The sequence below is a fragment of the Agelaius tricolor genome, unplaced genomic scaffold (genome assembly GCF_023055355.1).
Source record: "Agelaius tricolor isolate 1412-34295 unplaced genomic scaffold, bAgeTri1.0.p SCAF_2, whole genome shotgun sequence".
In the NCBI taxonomy this organism is placed as follows: Eukaryota; Metazoa; Chordata; class Aves; order Passeriformes; family Icteridae; genus Agelaius; species Agelaius tricolor.
The window spans coordinates 73,141,053-73,167,083 of NW_027269262.1; the positions used below are offsets into that span (position 1 = coordinate 73,141,053).

A 26,031-nucleotide genomic window follows, 5' to 3' on the forward strand; every position below is an offset into this window, starting at 1 on the left:
CTAGTGCATCAGGCTCTGTGTCTCTTTCCCTGCAACTGCATGAGGACAGGCAGTGGACTGGTCACCTTGTGACACACTGTTTGGGAATGCTGGGCAAGGAAGCTGCTGGGATAAACATGCATGGAAATGAATGAAAAGAGCATTTTCATACCTTGCATTGCACCATTGAATGCATGGGTAGGTTGTTTTCTGTTGCCTGAGTTGTGGAGCAGAGAGATCATGGACCTCCTGTTGCTTTGTTCACAGGTGTCACTGTGATGCCTTAAGTTTAAACTTTCATATTATCCAGATTCTGTACTGCATTAGTATATAACCCTGAACTTCATATAAAGCGCTAGCAATTCTCCTCACAGTTTAGTTAGACAAAACAACCCTTTTCCAGCCCGAGAACCAAGGACACTGTTGCAGCTTCAGGCCCAAAAAACAACAACAGCAAATTGAGGAGAGCAAACTGGGAGGATGGGACTTATAACCTGAAGCCGTAATTGGACAATTAACCCCAACATGTAAATGGACCAAAACTTATAAAAGTGTGAAAACTCATAACCTGGTGTCCATCTTGGGTGGAGCCACAGCCAGGCTCTTGTACTGCCCAAGGTGTATCCTTTGAAGGCCTTTAAATAAATATCTACTTTATTCTTTTAACACTGTCTAGCCTCTGTTCTAGGTAGCCTCTCAAGGCATCAACTGTAATGATGGAGGTATTGATCATCACAAATGAGAACTGGATCTCTTGGCCTTAACAGAAGTCTCTTTGTAGAACCACAGACTTTCTGTAAGGATGCTTCAAATTATAAGGCCTACAGTCTGAAGATACTGCTTTTGTGAATGAAGGTTACTGGTGATTTTGTCAGTCCTGTGTAAAAAAAGCATGTGCCAAAAAAGCTGTATCTGCAGATCCATCAGCTGAGGAATTATGAGACCAGGAACTTATGCTTTTTGGCACAGGTAGCATAAATGTTGCACAGAGATCCTGGTTCTTGAATTACATGAGAATAACAGTGTGTAAAAATCACATTTCCATTACTTTTAGGGAGCAGATTTTCAGCTTTACTCTCTACATAAGCACATGATATGAATAAGCATATTAAGGTAAGGGGGTGGGTGGAGGGCTCTGTCTTCTAGTGAATTCTTTAGGAGTTAAAGCATTAAATGGTATTAAGCTTCTCCAACTCAGTTTGAAGCCAGAGTACAGCAGAAGATTAGAATCCACTAACTAGTCCCTGCTGTCCCTGATCCTCAGTTTTACTAAGTAGTCTCAGCTGCTAGGGAGGGTTTGGACTTTTTTGTTCACCAGGGAAAAATGTTCTCAGGGACCACACTTTGGAAGGCACAGAGCATCAAGTGCACTAAGCCATGTAGCCAAAATGCCCTGTTTAAATTAGTAAAGCCCCCCATGGTTTGAGTGACATCTGCAAATGTCATTAAAATGCTACTCTTCAGCCAGCATGGTGATTCTAATGAGAGAGTCCCTAGTGCAGAGACTCAGCTTTAGCAAGCTGCCAGTGCAATTCCCAGCCCCACATTCCCATCCCCCTGCACTGTGCTGAAACCACACCTGCAGGAATGACACCAGGCTTGGCCTGCTGATGTGGAGAGTTATAGCCAGCTCTGGTCTCCAGAGGGAGGAAAAGGAAAGGTTTTAGAATGACTTTGCACCTGTGAAACAATGTGCTGCTATTACAATGCCCAGCACCAGCCAGCCTTTGCTCCAGGGAGGGCTGGAGTACTTTAGAAAGCTTTTTGCAACAGCAATGGTCACTATAAACACATACAGAGGAAGCAGCTATTAAAAGATTTTTGAAAGGCTCTCTGTTGCTTTCTGCTGCTGCCTTTGGAAAGGTTAAACATGCAGTGAATGCTGCATGATAATGATAAGCTTTGCAATTCTCAGCACTCCCGAGACCTGAAAGAAATCTGCTGGCAATTGTTTTGAGCTAATGATTCCCTGCAGGTTGATTGGTGCTTATTTGCTGAGGGGTGAGAGGCTGTAGCTACAGAAGTTATGAAAACAAATTGCCTCTGTGTTAAGGAATGCCAAGCTGCCTGCTCAGTCTAACCCACTTCTATGTTTTTTATTTTAAGGTCTGTTTGCAAACTCTGAGCTTGGTTTCTGCTGATTAAATAGCCCCCTGCTATGATTTACTGGGATAAATATCTGAACCACAGTGAAACATTGAAAGCAGGATACTGTCTTTCCGAGTTAAATTAAAGAGGACTAATAGGTTGCATTTAATGCAAATCACATTTCCTATTTGGTTCTTGGGAACCTCTTTCTTTTGACAATATAGGGTAAAAGATGATTTTTCAACATAGTAAGTAGTGTTTATTCCCTCTCTGTGACTAATCAACTGCCTCTCAAAGTATTGGGTGTGGATTGAAGCTGGAAAATCACCTGGTCTCCAGAAAAGCCAACAAGGAGATTTCATTCTGGGGCTGGGCTCTCTAAAAGACTTGAGCACACGGGTCCTGGCTGTGTCAGAGGACAAAATGTGATTCCCAAGCAGCCTGGCTCACACTGCCTGGCTCTCATTGAGATGCAGTGAGTGCACTAGCACTGCCACCTCCTAGGACATCTCAGTTCTTTTGAAACAGGAAGCTGACATGACTTCTGATTTAGAGCTGGTTTTAAACAGATATGTGTGAATAAAAACAAGGTCTGAAAGAAGACAGGGAATCCTCTGATGGGGGAAGGTTCTTCAGAGCATTTTCCTGAGAGTTAAGCCTGGCAGTCCACCCAGACCAGGCAGAGAAGAAGACTGCTCCAGTGAAGGGATTCCTGCACCCTCCCACAGCCTCATGACCAGCAGTGCCGCAGGCACGAGTGCTCTCCAGGAACATGTTTGCCAGAGAAACCCTGTCATGCCTAAAGCAAGGCACTAGGCTGGAAGACTAATTCAGTGGCAAATCCTGTGCTCATGTGGCCACTTGCCCCAGCTGAGCAGTTGCACCTTGATGTTGGTAATGCACAACTGCTCAGTTAACTCCAGAAGGCAAAGTGGGAGCAGGTGGACCTGCAGGACATCCAACACCAGAAACTCAGGCAGGCTAGCAAAGAAAGCCCAGGCTTGTTAGGCAATATAGGCATAACACCTGGAACTCCAGCTTCCTTTTGCAACTAGGTTTCATTTGCTCACTTGTATTTTCAACGGTCCCTCAGTAAAAGTGCAATTCCCATCATTATTTCTAATGTTATGTTTCTCATCATTATGAGCCTCTGCATTAGTTCTAACACAAGTGCTGATTTTTTTCCATCATGTGCAAGCATTGAAATAATTCTGTAAATGCCTCAGCAAATAGGACACAAGCTTCTCTGGGAACCTGTACATTTTATGTAAGATGAGTATGTGATCATTTTGAACTCAAAGGCTATTTTTGTGATGTGGGGGAGAGAAAGGCAGTTAGAGCTGAGAGCCTGGATGATTTCAGAGGCGTGCTGAGCTTTACCAGGGGAGGTGAACTTTTCCCCTCTCTGGAGCTTGAGACTTACAGTGCAATTGCTGCTACATTTTCTGATGAAGCCAGCTTTGGGAAAATGTTTTTTATTATCCACTGAAAGAAGAGAGACATAGATGGTATCTACACACAAGAACATGTTCTTTTCCTGAAGAATTCAGACTGATCAGAGTGGGAAGCAGAGTCTTGAACACAGTATTATTATTCAATCTGTTGACATAAAACCTGCTCTTTCAGAATCAGCAGCATCTTCACAGGCAGCTGCTGCTTAAATAATGCAACACAGACCAGCCAGCCAGCTGAAGGCAAGAATTGTAGATTGCCTATACATTCATACTTTTCTTTAAAAATTACAAATTGATTACAATCCTCTCTGAGAAAAATTCCTACCTATGGCAACACACTCCTCATCTATATCCAGGCATAAGCTTCCAAGTCAAATAAGCCAGTAAGTGCATACACATTTATGTTTCTCTAGGTAATCATGACCTTTCCCTAGTATTCTGCATGCAAATGCTCTAGCTGTCAGTGATATAATACAGATGCAAGCTTCTCTGTCAAATAAAGCTGTGCACTAGACATGCAATCTCATTGCTCTTGAAATAAAATCAACATGGAAATACTGTTATTTCTACAGTAACTTTAATTAGCAGAAAAATTACAACTGACTATAATCCCTAAGCAACTACATGGCATGCATTTTGGACTTGCTTCTCTAGTAAATTGACTACTGCAATCAATATGGTCTGCATCATCTACATAAAAACACTGCTTTCTTCCCATTCTTACAAAAAGGCACAAAATCTCTTCTTGCATGCCAAGAAATCCTTTGGCAAATGTACAAACAAAGAAATATAACAGCAGAGGCTTATAACAAACATCTGAACAATTTCAATCAGTGATGTTTTTGTTGGTATCTGTCACCTCATTTTAGATTCCATTAAGTGATCTGTATTACTGACAAAAAAACCCCTTAAAGTTATCCATTCCAAGAACATCTCTCTTCTTATTACACTTGTTAGGAGCTGAGACAAAGTTTTTAGCAGCTCAGTTCATAGATGCTGTTCATAGGGAACAGCATCTCAGTTCATAGGGGATTTCTAAGCCTGGAAGGGGCTGCCAGTTGAGCCTGACCTCTTGTCTGTCTCCAGATTTTCAATTACTTCCCACTGAGTCTGAGTCCAACTGCTTTTTTTTATAAACGAAAATTTAGCATGCAGAAAAGCAAATTCAGACTTGAACAGGGGACATTAGGAAGAAATTATGGAAAATCCTTCCTTTCCAGTTTTTTGCTTCCACTGGTTAATTGTTCTCACTGCTAAGACTCTGTGCTTTATTTCCAGTGTGAATTCATTTGGCTTCATCTCCTCTTCATGGTTCTTGTTATGCTTTTTTCTATGAGAAGTGCCCCTTCAGACTGTGTATTTTCTTTCATTAACATGCCTGTAAAATAGTTCTTTCTTTCTTTCTTTTAAATCAGGCTGATCTCTTTAAGTCTCTCAACTTTAAGCATTTTCCCTGGCCCTTCAATATTTTCATGTTTCTTTGCATCCTCTTCAGTTTTCCTGAAGCCTTCAAAAAAACTTGAGAAAAAGAATGTTGATGATACACAGTATTGTGGTTTTGGTGCCCACACTCTGTGTCAGACTTCAGTTAGTTTTGCTCACCATCAATTCCTCTTCAATATTGCACAGGGAATTTCTGGTAAGGTATTTCTTTACTGGGAGCAATTCTGAGTCACCCACCCCAGACTAGGATACCTCCTCTCTTCAAAGATTTGGTCTCCATTCCTTGTTTAGCAGTGTACAATGTATTAAGGAGTGTTTAGACAGAATGAGCACAGTCTCAGTCTTGCATAACTTCCAGCCCACACAACTATTTACTTTTCTGTTACCAAATATCTTATTAGCAATGATTTTATGCTTCCAGATCACCAGTGGAGATATCAAACAGTGCCAGACTCAGCACTCGGCCTGACAGAGCCTTAATAAAGCCAGCCTGATTTGATAATCAGTGTCACTGTGATGTGTTGGTTGCTCAGCAGCTTAGTCTTCACTTTATTGATATTTTCTAACACTACCATCAGAGCATTGTGTAACATTAGGTCTAATAACTTGCCAAAGTTGAAGTGTATTATTTATAATACACTTTGCCTTTACAGACAAGATGTGATAAAAAAAAAAGTGGGATTGTTGGAATAGAACTGCTCTTTACTCTCATATAGTTGCAACCTTGCTGAATAAACCTTGATCAGAGCTAGAAATTTAAAATGTAATGTCCCCCCACTCTGTAGAGAGAATAACTGCTCAGTGTGTGTCTTGGTGGTGGGGTCCTAGCCATGAGCTTATGGCCAGCAGCTCCCAGAACCTGCTGAGGCTCAGCTTCCCCCTCCAGAGCCCACCCAGAGCAGCTGCAGCCACCATCGTGCCCCAGCTGCTTGTCTCGCTCCACTTGGGCAGGCACGGTGCCACTGTGCAGGACACTGCTATTTACCATCTCTTCAGTTGGGAAAAGGTCACACAATGGGGGTTTACAGTCTTGTGCTGTCCTCTGGGTACCTGTTTAGCCCCAGGACAATGCCTTCTCATCTGTGGTTGCCTTTTGTGAAAGAGTTTTCCCTGTGAAATGCCCTCTACTTCTCTAAGAGCCAGAGAGACTTAGGGAGATTTTTGTAGCTCTCCATGTGACCTTCTCTGTTCTTCTGCAATCACAGAATGGTTTGGGTTGGAAGGAACCTATGGTTGCTGTTGGAAGGATCTCTGGAGATCATCTAGTTCAACCTCTCTTCTAAAACATCTTTACCCAAAGCAGGCTGCACTGGATTGACTTCAGGTAAGTTTTGAATATCTCCAGAGAGGGTGACTCCACAACCTCTCTGGGCAGCCTGTTCTCTGTGTCCTCTGTCTCCCTTACCTAGAACAGTGTATTATCACAGTGATGATATTTTGTCTCATATTTAGACAGAACAACTGGCATTTCATATTGTGCCTGTGCCTTGTTCTGTCACTGGGCACCGCTGAAAAGAATCTGTCCCCATCCTCCTAATACCTGCCCTTAAGATACTTGGATGCAATGATAAGGTCCCCTCCCAGCCATCTCTTCACAGCCCTCCACTGGACCTGCTCCAGGAGTTCCTTGTATTTCTTGAACTGGAGAGTTCAGAACTGGACCCAGCTCTCCAGATGTGGCCTCACCAGGGCTGAGTAGAGGGGCAGGATCACCTCCCTTGACCTGCTGGCCACACTCCTGCTGCCACCCCAGGCTGGCCACAAGGCGCACACACACTTCTGCCTCATGGACACTTTGTTGTCCACAGGACCCACTGGTCCTTCTCCACAGAGCTGTTTCCAGCAGCTCAGCCCCAGTCTGTGCTGGTGCATGGGCTTATTCCTTCCTGTTTATCCCTCCCCAGGGCAGGACTCTGCACTTGCCTTTCCTGAACTTCTCTCCAGCCTGTCCAGGTGCCACTGAACACAGCACAAGGCTCTGGGGTACCAGCCACTCCTCCCACTATGGAACCACCAGCAAACCCGCTGAGGGGACACTCTGTGCCTTCATCCAGGTCATGGTGAGTGAGGTGAACAGGCTGGGCCCAGCACTGACCCCAGGAGCACCCTGAGCTGCAGCCTCCAGCCAGGCCCTGTGTCTGAGCACAGCCTCTGAGCTCTGCTCTCCAGGCAGTGCCCAACCACCTCCTCTGCCCACCCAGCACACGCTCCTGAGCTTGCCTAGGAGGGGGTTATGGCAGGCAGTGCCAAGGGCCTGATGAAGGTGAGGAAGACAACACCCACTGCTCTCCCCTCATCTACCCAGCCAGTCATGCCACCACAGAAGGCAATCAGCTGCATTAAGCCAGTTTTAGGCTACCTTTGGAGTGCTGGACTTATTCTGTTAGCACCACTGGAACTGGAATTTGCTGTGTAGCACTTGGCTGGTAAATGCAAAAAACTTTTGAGTGGCCAAAAAATATTTGCATGTGTGTTGCAAACCATGTGAAGACCCTTTTCTTCACTTTGAATTTTGTCCCCCAGATTTGATGATTTCTCCTTGCCAGTAAGGCTCTGCTCTTTTCCTTTGTAACTGAAGAAATTTATTGCTAGTTTGTGGGTTTCTGAAGAAGTGCCACCCTTTATTGCTCATGTGCAGCCATGATATTAAAAATAAAACAGCCAGTTGTCATAGATCAGAAACACACATATGAATTAGAAACAGACAGTAAGCAATATCTGGGAAAATCTAAATCATCTAAAGCTTCGAGGGTTGTAGTCTAGTTCAGTTAGGTCACAGGTAAAGCTATTTGAAAAGAGGATCAATAAATAGGTTTGTATGAACTGTGAGTGTATTTTTAGTGAAACAAATTTTAACTCAATTTAACCATTTTCCTGTAGAATCTGCAGCCAGAGTGAGCCCTGCCATGCTAGGTTACTGTGGGAAAGGCAGTGAGAGGAAATTGAGCAGAAATGAGCAATAAACAAAAATGAAACTAACTTGATTATTCTAAGTCCTGAGCCTGAACATAAAATGGATGCTATTAAAATATGGAAATTTTACACCAAGTTCATTTATCTTTCTCGAGGAAAAGTCTGAGGAATTAAAAAAAAATTCCCCCTCACAGAAAGTTTAAAAGTACTGTTGCTGACAGTGAATATTCAGCATTGAATGCTGTCTTCTCTAGAGGATGTGATACCCTCCTGTTGAAAATACAGGATATATATATATATATATATATATATATATATGTATAAATCAATGTGGTAGCTCTTCTGAGAGCTCAGCTCTGTGCAGAGGAACTCTGGTGCTTAGAGCTTTTCCTCAACTATAAATGTGATGTGAGGACTGTGGGAGAGGTTTGGAGGGGTTATGACAGGATGATGTCAATGGGTCTTAGTGGCTTATCTGCTCAAAGAAGTTATGCACCCATGAAGCAAAGGTTCATTTTTCTCATCCATATGACAGCCAAGGGATTTATCTAACAATATAATAAAAGCTTGGAATAAAGGGCAGTTAGTGACCAGGCTGTGCTTCTGTGAATAAACTACATCTTTCTCCATATTCTGGGTTAGCAAAGTTACTCCATGTCATGGAAAAATTCAACAAATGAGACAGTGCTGCCAACACTGATTTTAACACAAATCTCATTAAATTTGTTTACTGTTTTGGGGTTTTTTAAAAGCTGCAGAAGAAAGTATGAGTGAGAATCTTAGGCTTTCTTTAAAAGAAAGGACAGTAGAGAAAGGACTCAGAATATGAAGCCCACACAGCCTCAGACAACGGAGAAACAAAGTGACAGTGAAGGCCTTGATTGATCTGTTTAAAATCTCCAACTTAAACTAATTTAATTCCTTCTATTTTTCCAGTATATCTCCTGAGTGTTTGACAGCTTTGGGTGTGTCAAATGCTGGGGCAAGAATCCAAATGGCAAGCAACAGGGGAACCTGGGTGAGTGAGCTACCTTGTCACGGGCATTCCTAGCAGCCCAGGTAAGAGAGCAGGCTGGCTGTATGAGCATGCTGGCTCTCAGCCAGATCTGTGCTTGTGGACACTGGGGGAGCAGCTCCATGCCAGCTGGGTGCAGGCCAGGGTGTGGCTGCCTCAGCTGTGGCCCTGGCTGGAGCCAAACCCAGCCCCTCCTCGAGCTGGCCCCAGCACACGAGTGGTGACACATGGGGAGCTCGCGCAGACCTTGGGGCTCGGAAATCGCAGCAAAGGTCTGGGAACACGAGCTGGGTGACACGGTCTGGTGTGAAAGAGGACAGAGACTCCTTGCCAGCTTCCCTGGCTCTGAGCTGCTCCTGCTGGATGGGCTTGGGCAGAGGCAGCAGCCCTGTCCACCAGCAATAGGCCATGAGTGGTATGTCTGGCCTGGGGGAAACACAAGTGACTTGTGTCCCCAGCTAGTGGCTGTGCCAGATCTCCCTGTGGCAGCTGCTGGTGGCCCTGCCTGCCCTGCAGGGACATTGTGGGATCTCTGCTGCCCACCTCTATGGTCCCTGGGCAGCACAGTCCTGCAGGGGCCAGAGAGGACACTTGTCTGTGACAGGGGCAAGTAGGGCTGTTGGGTGACTGTTCCCCTTTTCCACTCAGGAGGCACAGAGGCGCAGACTGTGGGTTGCCTCTTCAGGCACTGAAATGTGGTGAGCATAGGGGATGGCTACAAACAGGCCACAACCAGTTTGGGTAAGGAAATGAACTCACTGCCAGTAATAATATCAAAAGAACAGTAGAAAAATTACAGCTGTGTGCCTGGAATACAACACAAACACAAAATAAACCATAAAAGCTTCCAAAGAGAACTGCAGAGGTGCCTCCACCCTTTTAGGTTGTCAGCAAATATCTCAATGGCAAAATGAGTGGAAGGCACTGAAATGCACTCAGAATTCTGCATCCCTCCAGGCTCACAATGTATGCACCTCGTAACTCAAGAAATGCAAGCACCAGCTGAATGGGCAGACAACATTTTTTAACCTCTTTTTATGTAAATATTTTTTTGTCAATAAGAGAAAAGAGAGTGTTGGACTAATGTATTACCAGGCTTCATTAATTTGTCTCCTTGAAGGGCAAGATGAATTAAAAACTCATGCTCAGTTATTTTCCAAGTCAAAGAATAGATTTAAAATTTTCCTTACGCAAACAAAATTAAGGGGGGCCAGAATTTGTCAGTTGCTGCTGGCAAGTCTCTTCCAATGAAAATAGGTGTTCTTCACATACCAAAACCCTGCACAGAGCCAGAGCCTGTAAGCAGTGCCTTGCATTTCTAAGCCTTTTCAAGCATGGGCTGTGATCATGAAATCTGTAACATAAGGACTGTGTTCTGATTCACAGCATGGGGAATAATTGGCACTGCCTGACTTGCCTGGTGAATACTACTGGCCTCCAAGTAGACTTGCCCCAGCATTCTGAAATGAGTTCAGTGTGAGCTGCTCATGCACAAGGGTTTGCATAGCTCTGGCTTTGCTAACTCGGTTGGAAGGAATTAATGGTGTTAGCATTTGATGCTCAAGATTCAGGCTGCAGAGGTCTCAGGAGTTTCTTCCCTCCCTTGGAGCAAATGATTTGTGTTGCTTTGGAGCCCAGTTACAGGAAGCATTCAAGCATGTCCTGATCGATGGATGGAGCTGAAAGCAGGTTCCCAGGATAGAAGTGTGCAAAGTTCTTTGGTTTTTTCCCTGTAATCTTTGCTGATGCTGCCCCATTCTGGTTCAAAAGCCTGCAGATATACTCATTGGCCAAATTCAGTGCTCCAGGCAACTTCCTTACCAAATTTGCCAGAAATTCATGTTCCAAAAATCTCATATTTCAGTTCTTAAAAAAGCATGTTTATAGTTCTCATTACTATGGAATAATGTGAAAAATGTATAAAATATATCAGTGTTATATTTGGATTTGACAAGTGGAACTCATTTGATACTCTAAATGCTCAGAAGGTCATGAATAATTCCTGTCTCCCAGCTCAAACAAGCTTCAAATAAGATCTGTGTGTCTGGGACTACATTTCTACTGTCTTGTAACAGCAGTATCGGTACTCCCATCCAGCAGGGTTGTGCCAGCCACCCCTACTCCTACACTTTTTGACATGATCAGAGGTTCAAGCCACACAAATGCTCTGGGAGATGTTGGAATACAAGTCCAAACACATCCACATGGTCAGCAGCCAACAGAAGTGGCTGGCCAGTGGTCACTGTAGCAGCCAGGTGATACAGAATGCAGGGGCTGCTGAGTCCATCCCCCTTCAGAGCCATGTAGACATTGACTGTGAGATTAAATGCCAAAATCATGGGGAAGACAGATGAGTAATTGAGCCCAAAGTCAACTGAGATGGAGCAAAGCACTTAAGAAGAGCAGCAGCTGGGCAAAGCACTTAGCATGCACTTAAGCCTATAAGCAATTCATTTCTGAGTATTCATAACTATAAGGAAGCAGAAGAAGAAAAGCTGTCCTATATTATACTGGTGAACAGATTCATATGCAGTATGGTGTTCTGAGGATGGCCATATATATTCCTTCCTTATTTTGTAAATTTAGACCATCCAGAGCTTTAAAAATATTTTGTTAATAATTATCAGATTGATTAGTAGTTACTGAGAAGGAAAGTAAAATGATGATTGGGTGTCTGTTCCTCAAAATCCACCCAGTAAACAGCCACTCTCCTTCCTCAGGGCTCTTATCAATGCTCCTCTGTAACACTGTATAACTACATGTCTGTGAATATATAATGCTGAAAGAAACTCCAGCCCTGTGCAGTGTACAACCCATCCTTGCATCTTTATGCTGTATGAGTCACAGTGCATTTAGAGATCTCCTTCCATCTAAGTGGGATCTATTTACAAGCATGCGTAGGTTTTCCTCATTTCACAATAGCTGACAGAAGAGCATAATTTATCTAAAAAATGTTCTGGCCTATTTGCTAGTCATGTGAGTACAGATTTTTTTTCTTCCTTTTTTTTTAGATTCAGTGTCTGACTCTAAATGCAAAGTAAAATTTTGATCCAGCTCTGTCTGAGGTGATTTGTTTTCAAGAAACTTTCTTCTGACAGGCCTTTGATATGGTGTTTTAGCACAGAATAAATGAATAAATGTGAATTTCATCCTTGTATTTTTTTTTGTAGAATCTGCTATCTCTACGTACTGTGCATATTTCAGAAGTCAAGGGTATAAAGGCAAATAAAAGCCACTGGATTGTGCCTAACACAAAGCTGGTACAGAATATAACTTTTACAAGCCTCCCAAGATTAAATTAGACTCAGAAATCTTTATTATCCTCATTCCTTTGTTGAAAGTAATAACTGAAACCACAAACTACCATCAGAAGAACCACCCAAGCAGTGAGTTGGTCCCTGGCAGATCTTTTATATTAGACAACTGGGGCTAAATTCCATTTGTGTTTCTGTGCTTGATGTTCCTATTGACTAGCTCCAGGCAGCTGCCTGCTTACTGCCTTATTTAGGTCCTATGAATCACCCTCTGTGGCTCCCCCACTGCCATAAGGAGGTAGGTGAAATTTAGTTTTTTCTACACCTACTCAAAGACAAGGCCGGTTTCAGTGCAGCTGTGCATGAGTGTGGGGCTGGGCCCACACAGCTGCTGGCTCTCTCTTCACTGACCTGGCTGCACAAACTCTTCCTTGCAGGTTCTCCATCTGTGTGTTATAGCACAGATGTCCTCTTAGGTTACAGCAGCAGACAAAGACCTCTCTCTTTGTCTTTTTCTCCTGTATCAGATCATATAAAGCCGTGAGCTAAATTGGAAATGTGGAAATTCCAGGGGCTATAGAAATAAAAAAGATTCTTGTTGCCTTGTGAAACATTTTGAGATGTCTTGTTGGAGCATCTGATATATAAGTTGGGTGCTCTTAATCACTGTCAATGACTGGTAATTCAGCAAGACAATAAATTCAAAAAGTGGAGCACTATGCAGAAAAGTGGAACTCTCACTTTGCAGATCCTATTTGCATTCACAGGCAGTGTCCCTGGAATATATGTGCCCCATAGATTGGGTTAGCATTAAATAAAGAATAGCAAAAAGAAGCCCTGCAGTGGAGCATCACCAGTCATCTCCACAGGCAGTGGTGGCCAGGCTGTGTGATGTGACTCAGACACAGTCCCTTATTATTCACCCCAGGTACCTGGACACAGCAGGGTCTGCCTACACCTCTTTTGTGGAGGTATTGCTGGGGTGTGGGAGGGTGCAGTAATCATCTGTAGGCAGCTCTTTGCCCAAATACAGAAGAAGGACACAGCTTGGGGGTGTCCAACAACAAGTCCAGGAGTTCCCACACAACATGTGGAATTTTTTTTATCAAAAGAAGCAATTTCTGCCCTGAGGTAGATGTTCACACCTCACCCTTTGGAGTTTATTCCTGCATATCTGATGGCAGAATTTAAACACAGCACAGATCTACCAAGTGAGAAACCATGAAGAATCCCTTTCATGAGGCAGCAATCCCCAAATCCCATGAAATAGCTCAGTGAAAGCCTCCTGCAGCCAACTGTGCAGATAGTCTCTCTCTGTGGTTTCAGGCAAGTAAGAGCTGTGCAGTTCTCACCCTGTTGAAGTAAATAGAAAAAGCCTCAATGAATAAGTGCAGCCAAGATTTCATCCAGGAATTTAAGCGCTGCAGTGCTTTATAGCTTCCAATCCTGATAACTGAAACATGGACAACCACTTGTTTGGCCCTATTTAAAAATAAACTGTTGAAAGGGAATATAAAAGTGTTGCTAAGACCCCTTAGGCATCCCCTTACTTGTGTCATAAAACAGACACAGGAAAGCAAAAGGATGTTTCTAAAGGTTCATGCTCTTTGCTTCATACTCAGCAAGAGCACCAAGTGCTTCAGTCATATTTTGCCAGGAATGGGAAGGCTGATTTCTTTGCTGCTGTTGGAAGTGCCCTGTCCCTGCACATTGTTGAATCATTCTGTTGATGAGGACATATTTTCAGGGACCCTGCCTCTTATATAGAGGTGTCTTCTGCTTTTTGGGAAGGCTCACCTATACCACATGGCAACTATTTACAGCTGAGGGGAAAGTGACCCTGAGCCTCCACTCAGGTTCTTACAAAATCCATTTCTAGCTCCTTTGCTTGTGCTCTTCATCAAGAGTAAAAAACTGTTCCATATTTATTTTTCTGATATTTTCTCTACAGAAATGTATCCAAGTCAAAACTTCTCAGACACCAGAGAGGTGAGAACATTGCTATATCTAAATCTTGAGCAAAACTTGATAACTTACCTTAAATATTTTCCTTTGGCACACCATTTTAAAAACATATCTAACAAGGAAAATGCATGCAGACACATTTGTGATACTGGGGAGCATTTAACTTTGGAGCAATTTATTTAGGGAGGTGTTTATGTTGTTAAGTCTCCATAGGTACGTGTTCAACAAAAAGTTTGAGACATGATGCAGAGATCAGCTCCTGAGATTTTATGTGTCACACAAGATTCAGCTGCATGGTGTAAAAGTATCCTCCTATTCTTAGGCTCTACATCTGTGTTGCCCTTGCCCTAGAGAGAAAAAAAGAGTTGAAAGAGTGCACATGAAAAGAGTTGGCACACACACACACTGTGAATCAAATGGGTTGGGGCCTGAGAGAGACAGAATCCTTTATATTTATGTCTGAATTCATTTTTTATATATTTTTCCTTGTTTGTTGTATACTTTTCCATCTCCTGTGCTCTCATTGCACACCACAAAGTGTTTTTCTTTCATTTCTTCAATTTTGAGAACTACTGCATAGACATGAAAATTTTGGAATAATTTGGCAATATTTGTGTCATTCTCACAAAAAAGGTAGCTCCAGTCCAAGTCTATTAATTTCCTTTTCCGTAGTCAAGCACGTAACTCATGCAAATATCACTGGGATGCAGTTCCTAAGAAGTCTGTGTGTATGCCAGGGAAGGGGATGATCTCTCTTAGGTGGCCTCTTTAGTTTGGAATAAATTCCTCATTTTAGTACTGCGAGTCATTTTAGCATGTGAGTTTTGTTGTGTCACTAGAAGCAATCCAAACCTAGAAAATCTGAAGAAAAAAAATTGTAAAACACTGTCTTGGAACAAATTGGCCCAAAACCTTTTTTCTTGCCTTTCCTGGTTACTTTCAGGAGCTGCAATAGTCCCACCTTCCTATCTTCCTGTGTAGACAGAATCACTGGGGCTTGTCTCAGTCCTCCCAGGTCCTGGCTGTGCAGCTGGGAATTGGCCAGCTCCACCTGAGGCTCTGTGGGATCCCAGCATCCTTGCCTGGACACAGGGAGCCAAGACCCTCTCTGAGGCAGAACTTGCAAGCTTCTCCCTTTTTGGAGTCCCTGGGTGTCCAGGCTCAGGATGTGCTGCCTGGCACCCCCTCTCTGTCCTGCAAGCCAAGGCTGCCTGCCAGCGCCACTCGCTGCACAGCCACCCTGCCTCCAAGCAGAAGCCCCAGCTGGACCCTGCCTCCAAGCAGAAGCCCCAGCTGGACCCTGCCTCCAAGCAGAAGCCCCAGCTGCACCCTGCCTCCAAGCAGAAATCCCAGCTGCCAAGAGCCCATGGCAGACCCAGCTCTCTGGGCTGGCCCAGCATCACAGACCCAAGAGAGGGGCCCTGCTTTTGTGTAGACTGCCCAGAATCCAGGCAGGGATTTGCTTGTTTAATTTGGTGAAAGCTTGAATGAATAAGAGACTTTTCAAACAGGAACTTTGCAGGAGTAGAAACAAAAGATTTTCCCATGAAGTATAGTTCTGTCAGGAATACTCCTTGGCATATTTTCTATGACTAGGGTAGCCTCCAGAGCGAGTAAGGTGTTTCTTGTCAAAGAATGCACATAGAATCTAGGATATGGAGGAATGAGCCCTCCTCACTGGTGTTTCCTATTAGCCACTACAGCAATCTGTACTACCTTTCTCACCTCCCACAGATTTTTGAGAGATAAACTATTCCCATCATGATAGAGCCTGACCAGTCCAGACCAGATGCCCCTAAGAGCAAGGAGTTGGTCTGAGGATTCTTTCTCATCCTCAAAGGTTTGTAATGCAAACCTTTCATAATTGCGCTGATCTTCAAAGAAGGGATGTGAAAATTCATGATGGGGATGTCAAATCCCACGAATTGATATTTTAAAATATATATCATTTGCCAGGACTGCCAGCTGCTGGCCAGACCCTGAATTAGCTGCCTTCCTCAAACAGAGATGTCCCCCATCTGCTGAATAAAATGCTCCTTTTGTGCACATTTTCACAGCTGAGGTTTGAACTAAATGCCTTGTGGTTTGCAGACATCAGCTTCACAAAGACAGCCAAAAAGTTTCTTGCTCTGGACTAGACAGGCAGGAAACTAAAACCTTTCTCAGCTGGAAGCATTCTTTGCCTATCTCACAACATCCCTTCCAATCATATAAAAATCTTTGAAGGAGAACATCTCCCTGCAATCCTTCACAGAGTGAATCTGCTCAGGCAAGGCATATTTTGGGGAAGGAGCCAGATTTGCTTGGTGGTCCTGGCTTTTGGCATCCACCATGACTCAGTAGGGAAGAGAGAATAAATAAAATACTATTAAGAGGTACAACAATGTTACCAAATGAGATTGTGCCTTTCCCAATTAGAGTTGTTTTTTCTATCTCCATATGTTGCATATTACAGAGCCCTTTTGTTGGTAAACATATCCATGGCTCTCTGCAGGGGTGCCAGGGCCACTCACCAGCAACTTGGAGACTGAAATTGTGCATGACGTCTGATTTGCCATGCTGGGATGGTCTTGTTTCCATGTGTACTCTGCTACAGCACAGAGAGGCTCTGAGAATCTGGAAGCTGTGGCCTCTTCCACAGATAACTCTCCCTAAGAGAAACAAGGGAGGTTGGGAATAGCCTTAGTGAATTTTGGTTTTTTGTATAGTAGATCCACAGTAATAATACAGCAACTAAAAATTTCCAAATGCCTCTGAGCCCTCACCCAGGCCTATGGCAGCAGTACATTTGTGAGTCAGGCAATGCCATTGCAGTTTGTAGTTGACAGATGAAGAAGCAAAGTGATTTTTCCCAGCACTTAGACACAGGAGATGGTAATTCACGTGCATCAGCTGAGCTGTGTCTGTGCTTCTGCTCTCAGCCCACAGAAGATCCAGCTTAACTGTCTTTCTCTGTGGACCAAGTGGAGCTGTTTCCTGGTCTTTGGTGGCAGCCTTTGAGGTTATAAACACATGTACAGGCACTTACTGGGGCTTAGTCATTCCATGATTATCTGCATATGATGGTAACTCACTTTTGTGCTAAGCTTTGAAATCACTTGGCACTTTGCTGGCAGACCATGCAATAAAATTCCCAAATCCTGGTCCTTGGAGCTATGCTTTAAGCACTGGCCTGTCAGTTCATTTAATGCTGCAGCAAGATAGGCACAACTTTCTAACAAAGCTTGAGCATGAACCACAGGAGACTGAATTTTCCAGTGTAGGTACAGTATGGGCTTTGAAATAGGATCTGTTTCTGACTCCAGCTGTTTCTTCATTAGCTGAGTAAAAGCTGATGGGCACCAGAAAATTTCTTGTCATCTATTTCTCCATTAATTCCTTTGCATGTGTGTGGTTCAAGAGTGATGTAAATCATCATCTCTCTCAGTCTATTTATCTGTTTCTTCAACAGGCTCTCATGGTAACCAACAACTGCTGTATTTAAAGAATGCACTGTACCACACCTACTCGGTACAGCACTTTGCAATGGAATAGTGAAAGAAAGAGGGAAGGAAAGAGACAGGAAAAGAGAAAGACAAAAAGAGTGAGAAAGAGATGAAGGTAAAAGAAAGAAGATAGAACCTCATGTCCTTTATTAGGAAAAGGGAAAGATTAGACTTATTTCTGCAGTGACTATGAATACCAGATCAGCTAACGGCAGTTTAGGAGGTCTTTCTATATGGTCTACCCAGTCCCAGTTATTTTAATTCTCTGTTGCCAGCTGGCCTCTGCAGAAATCTATTCAGGGTTCAATTCTAAACAGTAATGTTTGGGAAAAGCACAATCTAAAACAGACAGATCTGTATGTGTTTAGGTTTTGCTTTCTTTCCACTTTTAAATATTAAAAATTGACTCCAGCTGTGGGGTAAAGTAACGCCCAGCCTATAAAGACACCGACAAATAAATCACAATGCAATTTGCTGTGCATTTTCTGAGGTCTAAACACCAGCTCTTGAAAGGAATTTTCCATGATTACATCCTGGGAACATATCTTAACTACCAGCAACTTGTTTGACTTTTATACTTCTTAAAATTCATCCCATTCCAGCAGGGCCAAAGCCTGCCATAACTTCTCTGTCACATATCTCAGGAGTTAACTGAGCCATTGGATGCTGCTGAGGACACATGCAAAGCTTCCCTATCTCTATCTAGCATGCTGTTAAGCAGAATAGTTACCCTGTGTGTCTATATTCCTCTTTTTACAAGGATAAATCACTGACTGACTGGTCACTCCCCTCAGCTAATCAATTCTTGTTTGTGTCCCCCTCTTTGCTGTGGCAAGTTTAGCTTTTGCCTGAAGCTAAAGCTTTTATTACTGCTCATCTTAAAGTCACTGAAGAGCAGAAGGTTTTCCATTTCATCAGGGCGCTGCCCAGAAAAGTCAAGTTTAGCTCCTGAACTCTGATCCAGCTTACCCTGGCATATTTTGTGGCTCACAGCAATCAGTCCTGCCTATCCTACATTTCCTCCTCAAAAAAGCATAAATATTTAGTGTTTGAGAAAGGAAGAAGACAGAAATTCCATCCTAAAGGCACCACACTTCTCTTTTTCAGGATGCAGCCATTAATCCACAGAGTTCTGTTAAACTACACAGCCAGAATAATAATCTAGAAATAGCTCTGATGTTGCTATCATATTTTTAAATTTATAAATTAATTTACAATTGAAAAAAGCTGGTTTTGAACCAAAACCCCATGAACGATCCTATTTCAATTAGTTACAAAACATCAAAAAAAGAAAGTTTCTGGCCAAAAGTTTACAATGTAAATTTTTTGTGGGGAAAAATAAGTTAAGTAAAAATTCCTGACCAGTTCTGCTCTGCATGGCATTTCACTGGTGCTTTCTCCAGATCTGCAAGTTGGTGTCCCCTTGGGAGCCAGGTGGAGTGCCTGTCCCACCAGGCAGGGGATTTAAGAGGTTCCTGCTGTTCTCTGCCTCCAGCTGTGCCACCACTGCCTCTGTGCCACTGGCTCCATGTTTTGTGTCGTTTGCTTCTGGACCACATCAGCAAGAAATACAAAGAAAAGCCTCTGCTAAAATATGCTTTTGTATCTACTGGATCAGTTCCCTGATGCAGCCAAAGCATTTCATTGTCCTGATGAGGGCAATGGGAAAGAAATTGCTATGGAGCATCTTGCACATCTGCCTGGTCACTGGGGGAACCTTGAAACGCAACTTTACTTTTAAAACATAATATTGGGCCTACACACAAACTGGTTTTGTCCCAACTCCTTTGCCATAGCTGTTCAAATACACATAGATTCACTCCTGGGCAGTGCCAGACCATCCTTCAGAGCACCATCCTCCCCCCATTCAGCTGAATTTTTAAATTGAGGTTACTGTGCCTTACCCTCAGTAATTGTGGTTACTCCTCCTTACCCTCAGGAGGAGTGTTAAGACCTCTTCTTCATCTGGAAATCACAAAAGGAGAAACAGGAGCATGTTATGGAGCTGAATAGAAACTGCAACCATAAGAAAAAGGGAACTATGGAAAAACCTGAAGGGTCCAAAGCTGTTGCCAACTGCAAGAGTTGAAAAAATATCCAAACAAACCAAAAAGGTTGCAGTGAATGGAGATGATGTAGAAGGTGAAGAAATCCTACCAAAAAGACAAAAATGCAAAATTTTAAAAGGATGCACAATGCTTTTAATAGTAACAAAGGGACAGTGTGTTAGAACAAAGCAGGGGGGATGTGTGTGAGGTTTATTGTGATAAGTTAGATATTTCATGCAGGACAGTTTAATAAAACTTGGAAGACAAAAAGAATTATCAAAAGCAAACAATAACCAGGAGCAATTTACATTGTGACATCCAAATTGTCACATCCAAATGGTGACAATATGACAGAGCTGAGAGAGATAAAAATACCTGCCCTTAAAAAGGGTGAGAGGTGGAGAGAGGGTCTGGAAATTTACAACTTAGAGAGCTTTGCAATGATTTAAAGTTATTCAAATAAATGCACATATTTAGGAGCACCTAGAGAAAAAATATCATAAGAAACAGGAGCATGGAATTGTCAAGAACAGATCATGTTAAAGTAATGTATATCCCTCTTTGAAAAGAAATCTACATCATGGAAAAGGGGAAGTAGGTGTGATGTGTCTCAACTTTAGTAATATTTTTTACATTTTTCTAATGTTCTCATGCAGAAACTTAGCAGTCTGTCCTAGCTGAAACTGGGAAGGGTGCACAAGTACTTGGAAAATGTAATTAAAAAGGTACTCAGAAATCAGTTCTTAATAACTTCCTGACAAACAGGAGGCTTCATAGAAATCTGTCCTAAGCTTGGTACCATCCTGCATTTTCATAATGACTGGAATGATGGAAGACCAAACATACTTGTGAAATTCACACATGACCACCACATTGGCAGCTTTTGTGGGGGGCAGGAGAGGAATTTAAAATGATCTTGATAAATTTAAGAAATGGTCTGAAAGCAATTAGGTGAAATTCAATAAGGACAAGCACAAAGTCCTAGACTTAGGATGGGAAAAATCCATCACATAAAGACAAAATAAATGCAGGAATGCCTCTTTCCAAAAATAAGGCAATTTTTGAAGCAGGAAGGAATCAAAATTGCAGTTCAATTTTTGTAAATCCTGTGGGCATTGAGAGTATCAGGTAATAAATGGGCACTCCTCTAAGACTTAAGGCTTAACTTTTCACCTCCAGGAAAGATCACAGAAGTTCTCACATTGCCATTTCCTAAAAGACTGGAAAGGGGCAGTAGGCTGGCTTTGTTCTTCCCTTATGTTGAGACTCTTCCTTACTGTACTACTGCTATAAGTTAAGGTGCATTTGGAAAACCTAGGAGAAAAGAATGAGGAAAAATATATGCCTTTTGTTTGCTTCATAAATATCAGTATCTCAATATCGTGATCCTCTCGATTTTCCTGGCTGATAATATCCTGCTTGCATGGAGTTAAATCAAAGCAGGCTGTTAGTGAGAAGCTAGCAGGAAATGAAACAATGTAGGGCCATAAGTAAATATAAATATATGAGGTCCCATCATGGAGAACACTGAGACTTGCTGAGAAAGCAATGGGAACAGATCCATGAGACCCAGACCTTTCCATGGCTCTGAGTGTGCACGAGGTTTGTCTCTGAAGAGAGATTTTGTCTCCTGGTGGGAAGGCATGATGGCCACCACAAGAAATCTTTGTTGAATGCCAGCTTTGCAGTCATCCCAACATAAGATCAAAAGGAGAGCAGCAGGCCAGGGGTACCCTGGTGTGGAAGGAGATTTGGGCAGGGGACCTGGAAGGAGCTGCTGCAGACAGGCCATCCCTGGGGAGGGGACAGGCACCTGTCCTCTGCCTGAGCAGCGAGGAGGGAGCGGCTGCTGCTCTCACCTTTGCTGCTCTGCTGCCCAGCAAGAATGAAGAGATGAAGCTTCCTTTTAGTGGTGTTATTGATCTTGACTCCCTCAGACTTGTTTATAGTGTCAGCATTTTAAATATCCTTCCACAGATCAAGGCAAACTCAGCTTTTAGAACAGCAGGAGGGAGACACGGGAGGCTTTCTCTGCAGAGCAGGATGCACTGCCTACAGCTTCCTCCGCTCCCCGGGGACTGGGTGTCCTCTGCCTCTCCCACTTGGTGTGGTGGGGCTCTGCATCTGCTAGAGTTTAAAAAAAACCCCAAAACATTCTCGTGGCTGTGCAGGGCGTAGGCATTTCAGAGACCTTGGGAGTTCAGTGGGTGTAGGAGATAGCGTGTATGTCCTACACAGACCGGCAGAGAGAGGGAGAGACGGTGCAGCGCTGGAAAAACTGAGCAAGTGACAAATGTTCTCTCTCTTAGTAAATGAGTAAGCAATAAAAGAAAATAAATACAATGCACTGGCTTAACTCAGAGGCAGCTTTTGCTGGCTTTGGTGTGCATGCTTGTTCCTGGGCACTGCAGCCTCCAGCACCATGCATTTTTAATGATGTCTCTGCAGGCACACAGATGAATTTCGAGAAGATCAGTGGGACACATGAGTTGCTACTGTCTCCTTTGCAACCTATAAGAAATTGGTGGTAATTCTGCAAACACGACAAAGATCTCAATATTAATATACTACTTAAAGCCACTTAGCAAATAATACCCACTTTTCCAAGGATGCTGTTTGATTAAAATAAAAGCTTCCATCAAGCCCCAAAAGAATCTCAGTATTAAATCCAGCTATATTGCAAGCAGTGGCACATTTTTTCCTTGTCATTATGCTTTTATGACAAAATAGAGAAAATATTTTACCTTCTATTAATTTCTCTGGGTTTGATTACAATATTAGTCCTGTAAAGACTGTTAAGTGACTCTAGAGAGAAGCAAGCTCATGGCAATATGACTGGCTGATCTAAGTGAGCTGTGGCTGTGTGGTCAGATGTGATGGTGTCAAACCAGTATTTGCTGCCCAAAGAGAGACACTATTTGCAGAGGAAACTCTTTCCTCTGCAGAGGTGTTTAAATCTAATTCAAGCACTTAAGATTTTGCAGGTGAGTGATTTTCACTCTGTGTGTATTTACCTTCTCTCCTGCTGATACCAGCACTGCAGGTGATGGGGATACCTGCACCTGGCTTTCCCTGCTGCCAGTGAGCACTGCAGGGAGCGAGCTCAGGGCATCAGGCAAGGCCCACAAGGCTGCAGCAATGCTTACAGCCTGGCAAAGAGATGCTGAATTCATATAAGGTATAAAGGAGATGCATTTTACTTGCAGTTGTGGGTAGGGGAGTGCTGAAATACAACCACCAGCCTTTCTTACAGCACCCCTTTCTGAGTCCAGGTTTTCTGTGTTTCCACCATAAACACAAATATATTGCCCCTCCTAGCTGCAAAGTGTAAGAAGTCCAAATGTAGGAGTTGTGGTATCAAATGCTATGGAATTTATGTTTCCTAAATTCTTCAGCTAATATCATGGTTGTGTTCCAAGACCATGCTGTCTCTAGAGGTATGGACTTCAGGCTGTGGTGCCTTTGCTTGCCAACTCTAAAAGAAAAAGGAAGGCTAAATTAATCTCTTATGTGCTGAGAATGTGTTCAGCGAGCCACCTAGCTTGGAAGGGGTTTATGAAAAGGCTCAGTTCTACAAATATTTATTGTCATATTACTGTGCTATTGTTCTGACACAAAATGTGGGCTTCCTATCAATTACCTAGGAGAGAGAAAAAAATCCTAAACCAAGATCTTAACTCTAGATTCTCGTTTTTCTTTTGAGGAGTAAGTAATTGCAACAACTTTGGCTTTTATTTGTTCAGGTCTAAATCAGTTGTAGTCAATTAAATTTTATGTAAGGGAAAAAAAATTACAAATGAGACCAAGCAGATCAGATAATCTCTTAGTCTCCCTGTGGACAGGGTGAGGTCAGTTCTTGCTTTAATCTTGCACCATACTTGTTGCAAAGTATTATTATTGTTGTTACCGTAATATCTTTTTCCTCCTGCAGAATGCACCCACATGGCAAGATGCTGAGTACATCTAGGTGATTTTCCATGTTCCTTCCATGCTCCCCTGCTTTGGCTTCTCTGTCCCCCACCATACTGTCCTCAGATGATTCTTTGTCACATGTAAATGTTCAATTTTTTGTAAAGCTGAGATCCTGTGATTTTGAAGTATCTGCTTTTGCCTGTGGGAAATCATTAAACACACTGGCCAGCTAAGCTAAAGAGTTGGGGGAATGTCAGTATGTGTTGGTGTACACCTTATAAATCATGAAGTAACATGTCTAAGTGCCTTCACGCCCTAGGTGAAGGTTGCAGCTAAGATCCCTGCTCTCCCTTGCTTTGCTCACCCTTGGAGGGTATTTAGTGTGAATTTCCCATCCTCTGCAGGGACAGACATCCTATTTAGGATCAGCTGTGTTGATGGAAAAGAAGCAGCACCTGCTCATGTCCTCCATCCCTGTGGCTTGCTCCTGGGGATGCAGGTAGATGTGCTTTGGAGCCTGACCTGGGGATTGGCTCAGGCCAACAATTTTAACTGTCTTAAGTCATAGATTAGGATTTGGGTTTTCCTGCTTGGAAGGACAGGGATGCTTATGTTCCCTTGGGTCCTTACAGAGGGGAGGGCAGCAACCACAGCTGCCCCCAGAAAGGCAGGCTGCAACCTTGAATGTGACAAGTGCACTGGCTTAATGGAATCCATTTAAAGCTGCCATAATTAATGCAGATGCAGAACAGATGTGAAGTTTCACCTGGCATTTTACAGTTGCATCAAATAGAATTTGAAGCACATGAGAAAAGAGCTTGTACCTTCCTTGCACTGGCATCTTTGGACACTCTTGCAACACTTAGGACTGAGCCCAACATGAATGTTGTTTGTTGGTCTTGAAACTGGAAAGAGGCATCAGTGGGATAGTTTTCACTGGGAATTGACATCATGTTAGAACATGTTGCTGGAGACTCCTGGTGACTACTACCACAGTGTCACTTCCTGCCATAAACAAGACCTGGCAGGCAGCTGTGGGGAGGCCAAGCATCATCAAGCTGGGCTGACCTTGGTGTTGTTTGTGGCTCCTTGGGCAGTGGGTGACTCAGCTGCAGCCAGGACAGGACTGAGCCCCAGCCTCAGCATCATTCCAGTGGCATGGTGCAGGCATGCTCTGCTTGCTGCCTCTAAGTGCCAACAAGCTTTTTGTTTTGTTGGTGGTTTTGCTTTTGATTTTAATAGCCTATAAAAAGTAGATCATGCTTTCTTTTTTAACAGTCTCAAAACAAGCAAAATCACCCCTCTTCTAAAAAACTTTGCCTATGAAACCTCTAGTAAATTCAAAGTTTTTGTCTATGATTAGTCTCCACTGAATAAAGAGGAAGCATAAACTGTAAGAGTTTAGGTCTTGTAGGGCTACAATACTTGAGCCATCTCTTTGGGAGCTTTCTGTACTTAGTTTAAAAACACCTCCCTTTCAATTCTCTTGTGGTGATTATCACACACAATTTTACTGAGAAGCAGCACAGACTGAACCACTTCAAAGACAACACTACATTTGCAAAGGAAGGAATTTCTTTCTGACAATTCAGCAGCATCAGCATGTCCTGGAAAATAAGCATGCATCACAAGACAGTGTGCTACACATGGGGAATCCTAAACAAAAAAACTGCTTATGATGAGACTGCACTCAGAGAACTCACATGATTCTGAAGTAGCTGCTTTCAATGCCTTGGATCACTGAATTAAACTGCTCAGAGCAAAGAGAAGTTGCTCTTGGGCTTCATGTGAAAATCATTATTAGGGAAAATAATTCTCATTTTGCCATGTTTGTACAGTGGAGTCTCAATCGGTGTTGCCAGAATGCAAATTTTTAACAATTGCAAACACCAAGTGCCCCTTTCTTTCTGGAAAATATGGGAGTTACAACTTCAGATAACATATCACTGATCAACTGGCATTGAACCAATTTATTGCAAAAGCTTGATACTTGCAACATGCTATTTAAAACCACACACAGGGAACGCTTGCAACCCATGAGGCTGATGGGTCATCTACAAAAGCTAAAATGACTGGCAAATATATTTTCCTTTGGCATTTTTCAAATTAGATATTTACTTTTCTTCGTTATTCTTTCTCTTTTTTGTAGGAAGATGTGCTTTCCTGGCCAGTGTTTAAATGTTAATTTGGAAACCTGAGACTGAGTTCTGCTTTTTATTAGGTTTAATTTTAAAAACAAACAAAAAGCATGATTACAAAAAAAAAATTTCCATTTTACGAGCAGCTTTACCACTGCTATGAGTGCTAATGGTAGGAAATCCGCATCTGAGGACATGCAAGACAAAAATAGCTCAAGGTTATTTTAGACCACTTAGACCTGAAGGATTGTGCAGCGCTACAGATCCAGTCAGATCCCACCCAGCAGGCTGTGCCCGACCCCCATCCTTGCACCCTGCAGCACCCCAGGCAGCCTCC

At 43.0% G+C, this 26,031-nt stretch overlaps 1 protein-coding gene across 1 annotated transcript in view; it reads left to right on the top strand.

The window, feature by feature from the left end:
- The first annotated feature begins 6,555 nt into the window (after nt 1-6,555).
- The window catches only part of NIPAL2 (NIPA like domain containing 2), an 82,191-nt gene continuing 62,715 nt past the window's right edge, over nt 6,556-26,031 (top strand). The window contains exons 1-2 of the mRNA XM_071421533.1: nt 6,556-7,024; nt 8,814-8,895. Coding sequence (XP_071277634.1) covers nt 6,969-7,024; nt 8,814-8,895 — 138 coding nt within the window. The 5' untranslated portion in view covers nt 6,556-6,968. The remainder of the gene's footprint in view (nt 7,025-8,813; nt 8,896-26,031) is intronic.